Raw genomic sequence first — 13,729 nt, forward strand, 5'->3', positions numbered from 1 at the left:
AGAGGAAAGGAGGATGGCTGCACTCTTTTGTTAAGGTTAAAGGTTTTTAATCACTTCTCCAGAATACAGATACAATTGAAACAAAAACTCTTTTGAGGGTCTCAATAATTCACTTCTGAATACCATAGATTGAACTCTATAAATTCTCGTATTAGAAAATGTCTGTTTAGTATAGGTTATGATGCACTGCTGACCTAGTTACATCTGAAGTAACACTTTGCAGTTTTATAGCACCTTTCATCACGGGGCTGCAAAGCATCCTGTGGAATTCTGCCTCATAATGCCCAAACGAGGTAGGAAAGTCTGGCCAATTTACAGAGGGTACAACCCAGGTACAGATTGGGAGGGACAAGGTATGAGGTGTCATCGATCCTCAGGAGTGACGGGAAGTGTGAGCTGGGGTGAGTTTGTGGCTTAGCTGGGGAGAAAGTTCAGGTGCCACCACCCTCACCCTTCCCTCCAAAGCTGCAACCTGGCTCCCAGCAGGTCAAAAAGATGTTTGCAATTTGCTCTGGCTGTTTATGCTATAAATAGGCAGAAGAGAGGATAAAAAGCCCAGCACTCACAGGCCCAAGCTCCTCTGTTGACATATCCAAAGGTTGACTTAAGAATCAAGACTACCAAGCTGGGGTGTGTGGCTTGTGCTGCCCACACCCACTTGGATTTCCCAAGATTAAAACCATGTTCTTGGGATTCATTTTGAGATGTGGGGTGTAAAGCTCTAACTTCACTGTTTCATTGTCATAAAATCCCTTTCCCCATCTGAGAGGTGAAAGTCAGGTATCCCAGGTCTTTAACAAAAGTTGAATATCTGCTGAAAATCCTTTAGCTTAGGCAATGTAATGTCCAATGAACAATTCAGTTCTGTGGCTAGAGGAATCCAAGCTGCCCAAGTTCTTTTGAGCCTTTATGACTTTAAAAACCATTCTGCATCTGTGCAACACTCCCTGGAGCAGAGCCAGCACTGGTGCCAGTGGCTGAGCACCAAGGACCTCCTCAATGAGATGTTTGGAATATAAAACCATTAATCTTAGGGACTTAATATTTATATTAGTGTTTTGCCATGTACCATCAATTACCTGCCTCCCCAAAGCACATTCCCAGCACCTTGCAACAGCTCTTCTGCCACTTGCTATTCCTGGCATGTCCAAAATTGTTCCCTCTGAAAGCACAACACAACAGAAAACTTCTGGAATGCTCCTTGGGATTGTGGTGGGAAAACTGAAGATAAAAGGCAAGTGCTTATAGCTTTGCTGCTGGAAGAAATTGGTGCCAGTGGTCAGACTAAATGAGTGGTTTTTTCCCTTAGTTTAAAAAAATCCACCTAAAAAAGGGCTGAGGACAACTTCCTAACAAATGCAGTAATATTGTGCAAAACCATTTGACCTCCTCATCGTTTCCAAACCAATTGTTTCCTCCTGGGGGAGATGCAAAAGCAGAGTGAGTCCTACCTGCCCAGCTCTGGTGCTGGAGCAAAGGGATTTCCCTGTAAGGCAAAGGAGGGGATCCCCTGGGGACTCCTCTGTCACCTCACCCATTGCAGGTGTGAAGCTCTGGCAACATGAGACAAGACCTGCAGCTCTCAGAGGCACAACACACCCATTCAGTGCTCCCAAAACTCCTTCTAGCCTTTCTCCTCAGCAATGGTCTGTCATTTTTACAGACTTTTGGTGCTCATACACAGGTAAAGGAAAAAAACCCAACAGTTAATGCTTGGGAACTTAAAGGCTCAAAACTTATTTCTTACATAGCATCTTACAAGGCTGATGATGCTACAGGGGAAGTACTGCCACAGAGCAGCTCTTTAATGAAGGCAGCAAATCTTTGTGTTGCCTCTGGAATGTTTAAAAAGGACAAGAGGCCAAGGAAGAATGGGGAGGAACCTGTTGTGCTGAGGGGAGCAAAGTTCCAGCCATACCAGGGTTATGAGCACAGTAAGCACTGGGTGCTGGAGCATTTGTTCTGGCTTCTTTGGTTGTTAAGGCAACAGTGAAATTGCTGCTCAGGAGACCTGGGAGTTACTGAGATTGTTACCAAAAACCAATGACTTTATTGCACATTCCTGTGAGTCACCTCTGTGAGCCCTGGCACTGAGGCAGCAGCACAGCTGGGGACATGTGATGAGGGACTTTGCTGCTGTTTTAAGTCTCCAAGGAGTTGGAAACCATTCCAGAGAAATCCTGGAGTGTTTTATTTTAGCAGTAGTTGGCAGAATAATTCTCAAGGTAATTTAACTTCCTTTTGCACCCTGTTCTGTGGCTTTCAGAGTGCCCCCAGTTGCTTTCTTTAGTGAACTGAAGTCAGGATGGAGCAGCAGGTTTGCACTGAGCACCTCCTGCACTGGGAGCTCCTGGAACCCTGTAGCAGAAAGTTTTCCATTTTTCTTTCTCACACCCATCTTTATTGATTCTCTGTCCACACTGAAACTACAGTTTAACACTGGATGTGGCACTCAGTGCCATGGCCTGGTTGACAAGCTGCTGTTAGGTCTCAGGGTGGACTTGATGATCTCAAAGGACTTTTCCAGCCCAGTTAACTCTAGGATTCAGCAGGACACAGCATGATTTTTTTTGTTTGTTTGTTTGTTTAAAAGAATATCTCAATAAATGTTGTGTGCTCAGCAGTCAGAAATGTTGATTACAAACAAGACTGTGTTCAGAACTTTGAGCCTGTGTGTATAATTTGTATACACTTTAATCCTTCAAGGTAATCCTTCTTCCCTTATCTGTGTGAACTTGAGTTGAGCTGACAAGAAATCCCTCAAGAGGCAAAAACAGCCCAGGCAGACCCTGGGAAAAACAGACCATTGCCAAAGGGCCTCCAAGCAGAAGTGAAATAGAAACTAAAACTACTTACTGTGTTAATTATTACCATGGAACTGCAGTGAAATGTTTCTCATGTCACAGCCACCACACCAAAGGAGTTTACACAATGTTTAACAACTCTGCTCTCAGCCAGTGAAAGTTAAAGTGATTTCACTTGCCTATCTTTCATTCTCAGTGCCTGCAAAAAAATTGACCACAATTAAAGTGCTCCCAGACAAGAAACAGTGAGGATGTTCAGAGGAAGAAAAGTGTTTCTCATAAGGTACAAATATCCTACGTTATTCTATGGGAATATTTCTGTTAAGGTCTATTAAGAAACTCTCAACACTTTGGGATTATTTTTCACACCATCCCCATCCTGCCCTCCCCACAGCCTGTCCTCACTGCTGCTTTGCTCATTCCCAGGGGGGTCAGGGAAGGAGGCAGCACCTCCAGCAGCTGCCCAGGAAACACAGGAATTCCTGGAGCCTCCCCTGTGCCACCGAGGCTCTGGGCACACCTGTGAGCAGCAGACACATCTCAGACATTCTTAACCCCCTACAAACTGATCTTTCCAGCATGATTTTGTTTTCCCTGAACCTTCCCAATCCAAACCACTGTGCCTGCAATGTCACTGTTCAATGTAACAATGGGGAGGGGCAGGTTGGTGTCCGTGGTGCAAGAACTGAGGCTGCAGGAGCATCCCTGTGCTGAGGAGTGGCCAAAACATCTCCCCCTGCCAGGCCATGGAGAAAGCAGAACCTTTGCTCACAAATGACAGACACAGATGGGCTTTGGTCAGACAGAATCAGGGGCAGGTTTTACTTTTCACATAATTTTCTGTATTAAAAAATACATCAGTGAAATCTGTTACAGGCAGGGACAGGACTACCGAGTACACAACGTCAATAGACTACTTTCTGATTTTATTTTTGTTAAATTACTTTTGTAACTGCTAAAAAAATAATAATAAAAAAAAAACGACCAACCAAAACAAAACAAAAAACCTGAAATATTATTCAAGGCTGTTGATTTTCATCTCTTGAAATTTTAGTGACAAGCTCAAATATCAGACCCTTGTTACAGAAGATGGATAACTGACCAGAACTAGATAAAAACCATATAATTCTCCTCTTCAAAAATAGCTTGGGTTTCCAATGAATTTGTGACCACTGCTCATCAGAAACACACACCTAGAGCTTGAGAAAACAGAGATACAGACAGTATCTGATAATGTCCTGTCCTCTAAACACCACATGGGAGCTTTACTCTTCCAAAAGACTCAGTAACAGCCAAGCCTTAAAAAAAATCTCTTTCAATTTCCAACACTATGACTAAATCTCTTTGGGTGGGGCGGGATAAAAACACACATGGTCATTTTCTACCACAGTTCTGTTGTCAGAAGTAATACTGCATCCTTTGTACAACACTGCCCGTGTTGCAAAGGTGGAAAGAGAAAGAGTGTGTGTGTGTGTGTGTGTGTATTCCTGTTTGAAACGACAAAGCCCTCTCTAGATTTGCCTTACAAAAGAATCAAAACCATAGGAGTAGGGAAAGAGGAGAAAGGAAAGCTGCCTTAAGGGAAATAAACTTTCCACGCACCACAGTATTCACTGGGTTATATGGACAGACTGCAGAGCTACTGGGCTGGGAAGGGAATTCTGCACAGAGCCCAGGACATCCCCTCCTGGACATTGCCCAAAGGTCACTCAGAAGTTTGACCTGCAGCACCTCTTCCAACACAGCTAGAGTTGGTGTGAGCCCGGAGCGGGAGCTGGAGTCTGGTCTTGTGTGACCAGTTAAGAGCAGCCAGAGTTGTCCCTTGGGATGGTCAGTGGCTCCTGCCTTCCTAACATTTTGATCCCAGTTTTCAAAAAAACAAAAATTATAAAAGTGTAGGTGTAGGTGTATTTATAACGGAAGGTGTCTGTTTGTCTAAACCTCACCCCTTTCTCTCGTATCCTCTGGAAGAGCTCAAGGATCTCCACGTGTTCCTTGGCAGCAAGGGCTGCCAGCCAGCAGGCTGGGAAGTCACCTGAGCCACAATCTAGCTCTCCATGCCTGCCAGTGTGAGGGTAGATTTTACACAACCATTTTCCTTAAAAATATCTCACAACTTTTAAAAATTCCTAAACAGATAAAGGATTTATGCACCAATCCAATGGGTGAGTTCCACTTGGATTTGTTCTGAGGATTGATTGGTGCTGCAGGACGCTGGGATTTGCAGCTTGCACAGCTTGCTTCCTTTGCTTCCTTCCAGTTCCAGTTTGTACATCCACTGTGGTACAAAATCTGCCTGTAGGTGACGTTATCTTGGCTTATTTGATACACATTTTCCAAAGGCTGGACGTATTCACATTTTGGTGCTTCTGATGTGTATTCAAAGGAAAATACCCCACTGCAGTTAGTCTGATAACTCAATATCAGAGTCCTCTGATTTGACTTTGGCAAGTTCTTCGTGTACCTCCCTCACCATAAGAATCCTTGTTAACATGATGTCCAAGGTTCCTGGGTCTATTGGCAATGTGGAATACCATATGGGGCTGTTGGGAACACAGGAGCGCTCGGGCTGCAGGTAGAACACATCACTCCTCTGCTTCACACTTTCAGAACTGCCAAGGCAAAGGAAACACAGTTTAGGATGCATTTACAATCTTACCAACAGTTTAATAGAGAATCAGTGAAGAAATCAAAGTTACATTGGCATGGCAACACCATCTCCCCCTTCTTAAGAGGGAACAGTTAAGTTGTTTCCAGGTCACCCAGCATTAATTGCTTTTAAAGAAACAAAGAAAATCAAAGTAACTTCATTACAGCAGTGGTTCTTCAGTGTCATCCAATTAATGGTAGAGTGATAAATGCATTTCACATGCAATTTCTGAGTTAAACTGGTTCTGGGATTCCAGAATTGCTGCATACTGTGGACAAGTGGAAATGGCCTCAAGGTTTAGACTGGATATTGGTGAAAATTTCTTCACTGAAAGGGCTGTCCAGCCCTGGCCCTGCTGCCCAGGACAGTGCTGGAGTCCCTGTCCCTGGAGGGATTTAACAGCCAGGTGGATGTGGCACTTGGGGACATGGGTTGCAGTGCCCTTGGCAGTGCTGAGGGAACAGCTGAATTTGATGAGCTTAGAGGGCTTTTTGAACCGAAATGATTCTAAGGTGGTGTTTAAGAGTGAGTAAAACCAAATCCCAGCTTGCCTGGCCATGCTGCCATGCTGAGCCCATCTGCCTGAAAGCCTGACTGACTCCAAGGCAGCCTCCAGGCTCTGGTAGGGTTCTGAGTCCCTCCTGCCTGGTTTTGGGATAATCACACCAAAACAGCAAAGGAAATTTGTACTGCTGCCTACACCACTGCAGAGGCTGAGCTATGAAATAGGATGGGGAACAGGAAAATGCTTCCCCAACCCAAGAACAACTAAAAGCTTCTAATAATGTGCCAGTGAAGACAAGGAAGGTAAGAAGAGGGAGAGAAAGAGTCTGGACAGCTGCATGCCTGCCTCTGCCTCAGGAATGGGACATTTGTAGTAAGCTCAGCAGATACATTTCTGAGGATGATTTATCTGAGTTTCAGCTGACACTAATGAGATGCTGTTTCATTTTATATGTGTATTTCCTTTGAAGAGAGAAGAACATCACCTTCCACCTGCTCAAGGATCTAAGTAAAGTTTCTATATAAATAGGAGAGAAAAATTATTTATATCTCTGTCCTTGCTATAGTCTCCTTCCTAACTCCTAAACACAAGTTAATCTCACATCTCAGCAGGTAAAATTTATCAGGAGTTTTACCTAATTCACTCTTCTCCTATACTCTTTCACGAGAAACATGATGTTCCTTGGGTGTTAGTTATAATCTCCTCACAACAAGGATGGTGTGTGGGAATTAAGGGGGAGGAGAATGCCATGGGCACTGTAGTAATGTCTCACATTTATATCAAAGAATTTATTTATTTAAAGAATACATCTCTCTCTGTAACTCTGCTCTTGACTCAACATGAGTAACAAACAAAATAAAAAGCTGTTTGGGGGTCTCAGAGCAGCGCTGCTGTTGGAATTCCTGTTCTGCTCCCACTGAGGGATTGGGAAAGCACAGAAGGCACAGAATGTCTGAGTGGGCTCCTTGCCCAAATGCCTGTTCTAATCTACACACAGACCAAAACTCAAGTTCTGTCACTCACCATTTTGATAAGTAGAATTCATAGAGTCGGACTGGGCACCGGAGGGGGTTATCTGTGTTTTCAGCCATTTCCACTGCTGTGGGAACCTCCTCATCTTCACTGCGTTTCCTCTTGCCGACTGATAATTTATCTGGATACACAAAAATGGCATCACAGAAGTTCAGTGAAAAGCAGCACCTTCAGAAACAAGGCCTGGCATCTCAGCCCAGCACCCAGTGGTGACTGCATCACCCAAACCCACCCCTTGAACTGGTTCTGTCCCGTGTCACCATCCAGCCATGGTCACCTGTGTGATCTGCTGTGTGGGCAAGGACTGCACATCCTACAGGCCAGGTCCACAGCCCATTCCTCATCTAGAAAACCCATAAGAACTAGCAGGAAAATATGGAGGATATAATTTTAGTTATTAAAGATGAATTCATGTAATGCACTGGAGCTAGGAACTGAAGAAGCCAAAAGGAACAAAGACTTCCCCTTCCCAAGTGCCAAAATTCATTGAGAACAAAAATCTGTGTATCTTTGTCTCTAAGTACAAGCCTCATATTGTTGTTCTCCACTGGGGCTGCCCCCCACACAGACCCAGGATAAATATGGGAATTAAAATGGCACAATAAAGGTCTGGACCTGCAAAACCCAAGATTGTGAAGTGCTGAGAAAAGGACTTCAGGAAAGGCCTTTAACTCCTGCAGTATTAATAGAGCTTTATGCAAGTTGAGGATGTTATGAAAGACTTTAAACAAATTTGCAGCCAAATCTGTGACACCTTTGTATGTTTTTCCTGGGTGCCTTGGCTCTTTGAGAATTTCTGTTTAAAGCAGTGAAAATACTGCAAATGTATTCAGGATAGCAGCATATGCTCAGCTGTGCTTACTGCAGAACACATTTCTCCCCAATCCTTTTCAAAAGAGAAGCAGACAATACAAAACCACAGAACTCTATGATTCTGTAATTCACACCACACAAATGTGACTGCCCAAACACCAATGATAAGAGAGCACTCACCTGATTCTACCTCTTGTTTTTGAAAGGGTGGGAAAAAACGTAAATATGTCATCTTAGTATTATACTTGAGAGTTCGGGTGCGCCTCATAACATGGGCAAAGGACAGTTTCAGGTGCTCACTGACATTCTTTAGTTGGAAATATTTGGTGTTGAAGAACAGAAGAGTGTTCAACAAAACGATGGGGGAATATGCACCCAGCTGCTTACATTCCCACAAGTGTTCCTCTTCAATTCTTGAGAACATATAACCTACAAAGAATGGGTAAAGAAAAAAGAAAATAGTTATTTATGCATATAAATCCTTTTTCAGCTAACCTCTATTCATGAACCATATATCAAATCAAATTCACACCTATCATCAGCAACTGTAATCCAATAAAACCAGAATATTGCATGCACAAACGTAAGAGGGAGCAGGGAGAACCAAGCTGTGGAACAGCATGATCTTCCAATACCTGAGGAGAAGGATAAAAAGGAACTGCAGACACCAGCAGATTCTCACTAAGTTCTAATTTCACTGTATTAAGCCACAGTCAGCCAACTGCAACAACGTGTAATTCCTACAACATGAAGTATGAGTTTAAAATGTCCCATTTTATGTATAAATAGCCCATTGAGATTATCCTGAATCAGGAAAGGGAGACGTGGGGGCTTGGAAGAAATTTGTTGTAAAAAAGTCACAGTGAGCAGCAAACTATAGGTAACTGGATTATTTCTGTATGAAATAAAAAGTTCATTTTTCTAAATGAAAAGGCAGTTGTGGAGTTGCCAACATTATTCAAATTTCACTGATACTCTAAAGATGTTGTGTGCTCATTGGGCTGGTGTTCAGCTCTATAAATCACATAATCAGGCTTGAAAACCAAATAAAAGTATCTGCAGAATTTGGGAAGTATTAATTTGGACTTGAGACAAGATTCCGATGATTTGTTAATGTGATCCCCAAACTCACCGGGAGTATTTCCTGCACTAATAGGGAAATATACACAGATGTTGCAGTACCTCATCTCAAATACAGAATTATATTCTGGCTACTTGTATTAAAAAAGAGCTAAAACTTGAGGGAAGAAGAAAACTAATGTGCTGAGTGCCAGAATGGAAATCCTTTCTCTCCAGAGGCAAAGATACATTTAACTGTAATCATAACTGCTAGAAACAGAAATAAAATCCATGGTGTAGAGAGGGGAGACTAATGTGAGAGCTTCAGATCACATCCTCTTCCTGGCCCTGAGAAAACATTAATTTATGATACAGCTGTGCCAATCAGATACATAAAACAAAAGCATTGTCCTACCATTTGGAAGAATTGTAGGTTCCCAGATTTTCAAAAGTTTTGTAAGTTCAATCATAAACCTGGAATAGGGCTCGGTGAAAATGTTATCTATTCTACCATTCTCAAACAGGTACTGCAAGAGAAAAAAACAGGAAGAAAACCAGTTTATGATTATATAACAGTGTAGAGAAGATACAGCACATCAAATTCTTTTCCTTTCTTATCTCCCAGTGGCTTATGGGGCCAAACACTTTGGTGAAATCTCCAGCAAAACAGTAAATCAAATTTTCTGCAGGGACTGGGACCACTCCAGTATGAAAGGAAATATCTCAGCAAGAACTGTGGTTAATATTTCAAGCTCTAGAGCTGTTTTCTGCAAAATCATATTCTTCTTTATATTTTTGAAAGAGTCTGCATATAAAAACCAGAATAGTTATTGAGAATTTTTCTGTTGAAATGAACTTTACATGTTAATACCTCCTGACAAGAGACAGAGGCTGCACCAAGGAAGAAAAGTTCCTTAAACTTTTCAAGGAGCAGTTTAAAAAAGTTTTCTAAAAGGAGTTTGTATCAATAAATAAGTCAAAACTGTGACACAAAAATCCCTGATACTCTGAGAACTTATCAATGGCACTTTGAATTTTAACTCTTTCTATACTTTCTCCATGCATAGCAAGGAAAAAAAAATTAAGATAATTTGATGTCTAATTAAATAGGTTTTATGTCAAAACAGCTTTTGACTCTTAATCTCAAAATGACTGTTTCAGAACAGGACCAAGCAGGCTGTTCTAAAGGAAATAGAAATGTACTGAACATGGAGTTTTAAACACAAATCAGCATTATTATAAGATTGTACTGCTACTGTTGCAAGGCTGGTAATAAGGACTTACTACATTATTCTTAGTATTCACTAATTACAATGCAGTTATTCCCAGTGTATTTTCTCTGTAAATATTGCCAGAGGTATCTGTCTTGTCACTGAGAATCCTTCCTGGGCAACCTCTTCCACATCAAGTTATATATTGGAAGAGCTCTGTGCAATTATTTTAGCTCGAAACCATTCCATCTTAAAACAAGAATTTCCGAGGAGCAAATATTTCCTAAACATGAAAAATGATCCAAAAAGTCCCAAATCCAAGTACTTATGTCCGAGTAGAAACACTCAGCCCCAACATCACACTCCTGTAAAAGGACAGAAGAACTTGGTCACTGTGACCGTAAGAAAATCCAGAAAAATGGGTCCTACATAGGACTAAGGCAAACAATGAAACACAAAAATAGACATTCTTGCCTCCTCTAGAAAGCCCAAGCTGCTCTGTGGGGCTGTGGATGTCCCATAAGTGACCAGAGCAGTTCTGTATGTTCTCAGCAGTGCCCCAATCCCAGAGTTACCTGCTGAATTCCAAGGCACAAGTATAAGATGCTGTCAGGGTCGTATTTTTCTCCGTTTGGTCTCCGCACCTCTTGAATAAACTGGCACAAACCAAAACTCAGCTCAGCAAATGTGCATGAGAGAATGTCCTCCTTGAGCTTCACAGGATGAACTGGGGTCAAAGAAATGATCAGAAAAATTAATTCAGCACATTAAATCTTCCCACTTTCCTTATTATTTCATGTAGGCAAAACTCCTAAATTCCTGTCTCATACATTAATTACCCTGTATGATTAAATGGTGAACTCCTTCCTATCTGTTGGCTGAGAACTGAATGATTTGGCCAATAAAAGCCAGCCCAGCTGCATGTGCAATCAGTATAAATGTTACAATGAGCACTGAGGTTGCAGGAATTTGGAGTCCAGACATGTAAATGTTTGGGAGTCTGCTGAACCCAAAATGTGGGACAGCAATGGCTGCAACGAGCTCGAGGCTGATAAATGGATTTCACTCCTCCAGCTGGACTCAGGGGGGAGAGAGACTCACTCCAGAATCAGAAAAAGACCCTGAGTATTTCTAACCATGAGTTGAGTGCAGCAGATCCCACTTAAAGGAAGAGTTCAGTGGGACCATGCAGGTTTGGAAAGGGAAGCAGCACAACCAGGAATTGATTGATCAAATAATCTGCAATGAAACTACCAGGCTTGGCTGCTCCACACCTCAGAAATGCCTGTTTGGGAATAAGCAGGGAATCTTTCTGGGCACAGTTTCCTAGAAATGACTGTAATATTTACTTCTTTGGCCTCAAGAAGAAAACATAGTAACTCATGTGAATACTCCTCTTCTGGGAAATAAACCCCAGCTGTTCTCATGGAGTGACAACAAAAATTCCAAGTAAGAGATGAAAAGGCAAATCTCATCCTAACTAGAATTTTTCCCTTTGTGGGTCTTTCTTATCTAAGTCCTATCATGCTTAGTTCTTTAAACTGCAGAAGTATTTATTATGTTCAATTCTAGTCCTAACTTAAATGCTCTGCTTGACTCTGAAAATTTGCCCACAAAACTCAGTGCAATGATGTAAGATCTGAGACCAGGGAAAAGGGGAGTTAGACATTGCCAAATCCCAGTTCTGCTGGGCTTTTGTAAAAAACAAAAAATAAAAAAATAATCATTGGAAAAATGAACAAAATTGTATTTAATTGTCATTGTTATCTATCCCCCCTGTGAGACATGAGGAGCAATAAAGTTTCAGGCAGGTTGCAGCACAGAATGGGCAGGCTTTTGAAATGTTTCTTTCCAGCTGTGAAGCCTAGAAATAAGGTGTGAAGATTTTGATGTTGGATGACACAATTTTTTTACAGCAAACAGTTCTGCTGACCAACAAATACTTTGGGAATGTGCCAGCTGCAGATAAAATGGATGGGGCCAAGTTGGTGCTGTCAACTTAGAATTATGGCCTGATAGATCTGTAATTTCATGGTTCTATAATAGCTCAGAAAAGCTCTGCAGCTGCATAAAGCATCTGTGCTGCAAATGAAGAACTACTGCATGCAAAGGAAGGCAATGTGGAGATTTCTAGTGCTTTAAAGACTTTTTTTAAAGGAAACATATCAATTAAGAATGTAATAGCTATGATTTTTAAGTGCATGGAAAGATGCAAGACCAAATTCTATAAAATCTATTCTCTGCTAATGGGCATTGCAAAACTCAGTGGTATCTAATCCTAATTTTCACCTGAACAATGAATCAAGCCAAATGCTCTTCAACTATGTATTTCTGTTTCCACTGAGAGACAAATTTACCTGAAAACTTCAGGTCCCCTTGTTCCTCCTGTGCATTTTTCCATTGGACCCAGTTTTTCCAGGCATTTACCCCATACATGTATTTTAGGGTCATCCCAGAAACAGAGCAGCCAGGGTAGGAGCCCTGCATCAAACTCCGGGGCTCCACAGCAACCACAGACTTCTTCCGTCCCTACAGGCAAGCAAAGAGATCCAAACAAAGCAGCATTTCATCAGCTCCTCATCCATGGGTGGTTAGATTAGGGCACATGATGTGGTTATTTCAAAACAGAAGGGATTTGTGTTGCAGAAGTCATTCCTTACCCTTCTTTTTGGCTGGGGGAAGCCATCCCTGTGTCTCCGTCTTGCCCGTGAACGTGAATGTAAACCCGGTCCTTTACTGAGAGGGTCAAATGAGTCTGGAGTCAAATCAACACCATGAAGAGTTTAATCACATGATTTCTCAGCCCAGGTAGAAGTGTCACTGTCACTGAGATACTATGGAACACCTTACAGCTGACAATCACACCTGTATATTCAAGTAATCCTGACATTTGACTAATTTAGCAATCTGTGCATGTGCTGTATAAAGATAGCAAATTCTCAGTAGGACATAAAAGCCCCCCAAACAGTGGGTGTATTTTTTCAGGCAAATATCTTAGCAACTGCTCCACATGGGTTATACCCAGGGACACAGAAGTGATGAATTCAAAGGAGGTAAGCCAGAATTTCCTGCTACTCCTGTCAGGGGTTCTGCAGAGTGCTGTCTTTAAAGACAGTAGTAATATTCTAAAAATAGTAATATTTTGTAGATGTGATCAACTGTTGCAGCTTTAAACATCCACTGTCACTGGATGAAAATGCACAAGCAGGCTGCTGGGACAATGTTCATGCAGAAAACTGTGTGTGCTTTTATAAAACAACGAGTTTTTCTTCACATGACACCGACCTGATGGGAAATCTGCCTCCAGATCCTGTTCCACATCACCTTTGGAGAACTGCTTGAGTTCTGGATCAGGTTCTGGCAGGGCATTGGACCGTAAGGTGTAGTGATTCAACTCCTCCTCCCAGCTGTGAGGGGTGGACACTGCTTCTGATTCCAGATCTCCACTGTACGTGCTGCCCTGGTCTGCAACGAGAGGGACCACAGGGACCATGTGCTACAGGAAAGGCAGAACCAGGAGTTTGCAAGAAAAGATGCAGCAGGATCAAAATCCATTTGTAAAATAAAGAAATCTGACTGACCTTTCTCAAATATCTTGGGGTCCAGGAAGAGCTCGTGCTCAGATGTTTGAGATCCTTTAGAAAAAGAAGGAAAT

General features: G+C 42.1%; 1 protein-coding gene across 5 annotated transcripts in view; it reads right to left on the bottom strand.

Annotated features, from left to right (window-relative positions):
• Positions 1 to 3,597: 3,597 nt before the first annotated feature.
• The window catches only part of ZMYM4 (zinc finger MYM-type containing 4), a 39,075-nt gene continuing 28,943 nt past the window's right edge, over positions 3,598 to 13,729 (bottom strand). For all 5 annotated transcript variants that reach the window (XM_036397242.2, XM_054517190.1, XM_036397244.2 and 2 more), the window contains 9 exons: positions 13,656 to 13,709; positions 13,360 to 13,539; positions 12,735 to 12,829; positions 12,432 to 12,603; positions 10,650 to 10,801; positions 9,279 to 9,390; positions 7,985 to 8,233; positions 6,983 to 7,112; positions 3,598 to 5,416 (listed from right to left, as the gene is read on the bottom strand). In XM_036397242.2, the coding sequence (XP_036253135.1) occupies positions 5,209 to 5,416; positions 6,983 to 7,112; positions 7,985 to 8,233; positions 9,279 to 9,390; positions 10,650 to 10,801; positions 12,432 to 12,603; positions 12,735 to 12,829; positions 13,360 to 13,539; positions 13,656 to 13,709 (1,352 nt within the window). In that variant the 3' untranslated portion in view covers positions 3,598 to 5,208. The remainder of the gene's footprint in view (positions 5,417 to 6,982; positions 7,113 to 7,984; positions 8,234 to 9,278; positions 9,391 to 10,649; positions 10,802 to 12,431; positions 12,604 to 12,734; positions 12,830 to 13,359; positions 13,540 to 13,655; positions 13,710 to 13,729) is intronic.

Source organism: Molothrus ater, chromosome 24 (assembly GCF_012460135.2).
Source record: "Molothrus ater isolate BHLD 08-10-18 breed brown headed cowbird chromosome 24, BPBGC_Mater_1.1, whole genome shotgun sequence".
Classification (NCBI taxonomy): Eukaryota; Metazoa; Chordata; class Aves; order Passeriformes; family Icteridae; genus Molothrus; species Molothrus ater.